This window comes from Chenopodium quinoa, unplaced genomic scaffold (genome assembly GCF_001683475.1).
Source record: "Chenopodium quinoa cultivar QQ74 unplaced genomic scaffold, ASM168347v1, whole genome shotgun sequence".
NCBI classification, from domain to species: Eukaryota; Viridiplantae; Streptophyta; class Magnoliopsida; order Caryophyllales; family Amaranthaceae; genus Chenopodium; species Chenopodium quinoa.
The window spans coordinates 1,472,108-1,476,544 of NW_018744697.1; the positions used below are offsets into that span (position 1 = coordinate 1,472,108).

The 4,437-nt window shown below is 46.0% G+C and overlaps 1 protein-coding gene across 1 annotated transcript; it reads left to right on the plus strand.

Moving 5' to 3' along the window:
* Positions 1-859: 859 nt before the first annotated feature.
* On the plus strand, positions 860-1,972 carry LOC110702704. The gene is made up of 3 exons (XM_021880459.1): positions 860-916; positions 1,076-1,363; positions 1,511-1,972. Exons 1-3 carry the CDS (start codon positions 860-862, stop codon positions 1,970-1,972), a joined length of 807 nt encoding a protein of 268 aa, XP_021736151.1.
* The last annotated feature ends 2,465 nt before the right edge of the window (positions 1,973-4,437 follow it).

A 4,437-nucleotide genomic window follows, 5' to 3' on the forward strand; every position in this document is an offset into this window, starting at 1 on the left:
TGCTTCATTCTCATTCAGTTGATGTTATTGGTCTTCTTGAAACAAAAATCAAATCAAACAATGTTCTCACTTATCAGAAGAAGTTTGGCTCTTCTTGGCTTTGGATGTGCAAATATGATCATTCTCCCAAAGGGAGGATTTGGCTTGGTTGGAATGCAGATAGAGTAACTGTCAATGTCTTGAAGATTCATGAACAATTTATTCATTGTAGTGTCTCTTCTAAGGATCTTTCTACTCAGATTCATCTCACTATTTTCTATGGGCTTCACTCTATTCATGATAGGATTCCTATGTGGGAAGGAATTAGGAACATCTCTATTAAGCATTCTCCTTGGCTTTGTGCTGGTGACTTTAACTCTGTTCTTCATACTTCAGATAGGCTTCATGGTACTGATGTTACTGATTATGAGACTAGAGATTTCTAGAGTTTGGTTGATGATTTGGACCTCACTGAGGTCAAGAGCAAAGGATCCTTCTACTCTTGGTCAAATAAGGCTCACACTGGTCCTAGAACTCTTTCTAGGATTGATAGAGTCTTTGGTAACCAAGCTTGGCTGGCCTCTCATGGGCATGTTGAGAATGTCTATCTCCCCCCTTCTTTATCTGATCACAGTCCAATTCTGTTGGATATTTGTTCTGCCCCTGCTGGGAGAGGTAGACCTTTTAGGTTTCTAAACTGTGTTGCTGATCATCCTGATTTCCTTGATACTGTTTCTCAGGCTTGGGGTTCTGGTAGTCTGTTTGGCAGAAGCTTAATTCTGTGAAGTCTAGTATCAAGTCTCTTAATAGCAAGCAGTTAGGCAACAATGAGGAGAAGATTGATCAAGCTAATGTTGAGCTTGCTGGAATTTAGAACTTAATGGCTCAGAATCCCGATGATTTGGATTTATATGCTAAAGAATCTGATGCTATTAAGGTTGTCAAACACTGGAATGATATTTAGGAAAGCATCTTCAAACAAAAATCTAGGATCAACTGGATTAAGCTTTGAGATGGCAATTCTCATTATTTTTTCTCAGTGATGAAGAATAGACAAGCAAGGAATAGAATTGAATCCATCTTTGACTCTAACCAGGTTTTGCTTAAGGATCCGGATGCCATTTTTCATGAAGTTATCTCCTTCTATAAGTCTCTTTTAGGGACTCAGGCTCCTTGGCTTCCTGTTGTTGACCTTGTTACTGTGAGGAGGGGTAAAAAACTTAGCTCTATTGCTCAGAGTTATCTCATTCAGCCTGTTTCTCATGCTGAAATTGATACTGCCCTTAAGGGAATTGATAACACTAAAGCTCCTGGTATTGATGGCTTTAACTCCTTTTTCTTTAAGAGAGCTTGGCATATTGTGGAAGATGATATTTATGCTAGTGTTATTGATTTCTTTACTAAAGGGACCTTGCCTAAGCAATGAAATTGCACAACTATCACTCTTGTTCCTAAAATCCCCAATGCTTCCCATGTTAAGGATTTGAGAACTATAGCTTGTTGCACTGTGGTTTATAAGCTCATTTCTAAGGTCATAACTGCTAGACTTGCTGCTATCATTGGTGAGGTCATTGATGATGCCCAAGCAGGTTTTATTCCAAGCAAGCACATTGGTGACAATATCCTTCTTGCAACTGAATTGATCAAAGGCTATGATCACAAATTTATCTCACCTAGATGCATGGTTAAGGTGGATTTGAAGAAAGACTATGATTCAGTTGAGTGGGGATTCTTGATTACTGTTATGCAGGAGAAAGGTTTCCCTCAGAGATTTGTTAGTTGGACCTGGACTTGTCTTACTTCTGTTGATTTGGGTATTTTATACCCGGCTAGGTGGCCCGATCAGAAAGCGCCACGTGTCCTCCATATAGGTGCCATTTGGACCTATGGAAAGATGACACGTGGAGGGTGGACTCTTCTCCGTCCTACGTGGACTGAAGGTCCAACAGGGACTATTCAGGTGGCGACACGTGTCATCCAAAAGGTGCTTTAGAATTCTTTTGGGCATAGTGACACGTGTCACTCTAGCATTGGCCCTGGGATGGCGGCCCTCTAAGGCTCAAATCCCGAGGCGCCGCAAAACGACGTGACCTAATTCCTAGGTCACCAGATCCTAGGAGGGGTACACTTTTGAAAAGGACCCTATAAATAGGGAAATTCTGGCATTTATGACAGACATAGAAACAGAGAGAGAATTTTACACGCAATACGAGACAATACGTCACTAATCACCTGAGCTTGGAATCCGAGCAGATAACTTTATTTCCGCATGTTTTATTACCGAACATTTACTAACTTAATCTTCGGAGGCGCACCCCTGACCATCTGGCGGTCCGTTTGCTTTGCAGGTTTAGGCATCCTCAGTTGAATCCAATTTCAGAGTTGTAACTCTCCCAAGGGACAAAAACCCCCGAAACATTTGGCGCCTTCTGTGGGGAGAGTACTTCTGAAATGGCTTCTCAAGAACCTGTACCAAATCCAGAGGCCATTTGGCCTCCAGATGATATACTGGTCCAAACGGGCCATGACTCAGGGGACGATGCTAACATCAAAACCTATGTGGATCCAAATGGATCCCTCATCCCTAAGCGCATCCGTAGTAAGGAGAGGCGGGAGCGCCACCATGACCAGGCAGGGCCAAGCAAAACTGTTGGTCAGCCAAAGAAGCCCTCGGGGCGGCCGGTTGATCCTTCCTAGGCGACAGGATCAACTCCCATCACTCGGGATGAGCTAATGTCACTCCTGAGCAGCCTCAGGGGTGAAATCAAGCAGCTCGCCTTGAAGAAGTCGCCTGCTCCTAGAAAGGAGCAGTCGGCCAAGAAGCCAGCCCAGGCTGGCAAACAGAAGTCGGTCAGGGATCGTCAGCCGACTCCTCATCCTGCTCCTAAGGAGAAGGCCAGGCCCCAATTTGACCTTAATCGGCTTTGTTTCCCAGAAACGGGCGCAAGAAAACCCATCCGGCACATACAGCCGGATGGTAGCAAGAAAACGTTCTCTGACACTCGGCAATACATTGAGGAGAGGAGAACCCAGCAATCAGAGTCGGCTTCAACGTCGACTTATCATGACAGCTTTCGGAATACCTCTGTGCGGTGTTCACAGTCTGTACATGAGACCCCAGCAAGTAGCCAAAGGGTTCAGTCTGGGTCGCATGTGATTCAGTCCGCCCAGTACATGGCACAACCATTGTACCAGGCGCCAGTTGTACCTTATATGCAACCTACCCTCTATGGAGGACAGGCGGCATACGGCTATCAGCCAATGGACTGGCAGCTTAGGCTGCAACACCTTGGAGATCAACCCTCTGCTTTCTCCAGGGAAATAAATGAAGCCGTACAGCCGGCTAAAGTTAAAAACGTTCTGGTTGGAGCCTATGACGGGACCTCCAACCTAGAAGACCACCTGCTAGCATACACCCACCTCATGTATTTACAGGGGTTGGATGATGCCGCATGGTGTCGTTGCTTTCCAGCAACCCTGAAAGGCATAGCCTAGCAGTGGTTTGGCAACCTGCCGACTGGATGCATAAATAACTTCAAGACGCTTGCGTTCTTGTTTGCATCAAACTTCTCTATGAACATTCCTGCCAAAAAGACAAGTCTTGACTTGGGCAATGTATCGCAGGGAGATAGAGAAGGTTTTCGTTCCTACGTCAGACGGTTCAATCTGGTCCGAATCCAGATTCATGGGCTGTCTGATGAGGTCGCCTTCACAGACTTCCTCAAGGGTCTGAAGGACGGGTCTACGTTTAAGTACGAACTCGTCCGCAAACAAATCTTTACTCTGCAAGGAGCCTTGCGAGAGGCGGAAGCCTATATACAGGCGACCGAACTCTGCTCCTCCAATAAGCAGTCGGACCATAAGAAGTCTGACCGGCAGAAAGAGAGTCGGCCTGCTCAGCCGGCTCCTAAGCCAGAAAAGAGCAAAAAGAAAAAGCAAGTCTGGGCCATTGATAACTCTGATCAACCGGCCCAGAAGAAGAAAAAGGAGTGGAAACCGTACGTCCCAAGGTAAGAATTCCACAAGGACTGCTGCTCCATCCTCTTGGAAATTAAGGATCGGCTAACTCTTGAAAAGCCGACTCCTATGAAAGGTTCCGCTGAAAATCGGAACAAGAACAAGCATTGCCATTTCCATAAGGATGTTGGCCATGACACGAACGACTGCTTTAGTCTCAAGCGGGAGCTCGACCGTCTGGCCGACAAAGGACAGCTGAAGTCCTATGTGAAGTCCAAAGTGACTTCAAAAGCAAATCCGGGGCAGTCTAAGAAAAAGACTCCCCAGCCTGCTGTGAGTGCCGAAACTGATGAAGAGCCGGTGTACACCATAGCAGGCGGATTTGCCGGTGGTGGCCCGACCATTCGGGGTACCAAGGACCATCTAAGAAAGATGGTCAATTCTGTTGAGGAGGGGGATGCATCAAGCGCATCCACCTTCCCTAAAGTTGTCATCACCGAG

What these genes read in the sequence shown, in the direction of transcription:
- LOC110702704 (XM_021880459.1), top strand. Translation starts at nt 860, where the DNA reads ATGGCTCAGAATCCCGATGATTTGGATTTATATGCTAAAGAATCTGAT. An exon ending in AAGAATCTGATGCTATTAAG is followed by an intron (nt 917 to 1,075) that starts GTTGTCAAACAC and finishes GACTCTAACCAG; the next exon opens with GTTTTGCTTAAGGATCCGGA. An exon ending in AAGATGATATTTATGCTAGT is followed by an intron (nt 1,364 to 1,510) that starts GTTATTGATTTC and finishes CTCATTTCTAAG; the next exon opens with GTCATAACTGCTAGACTTGC.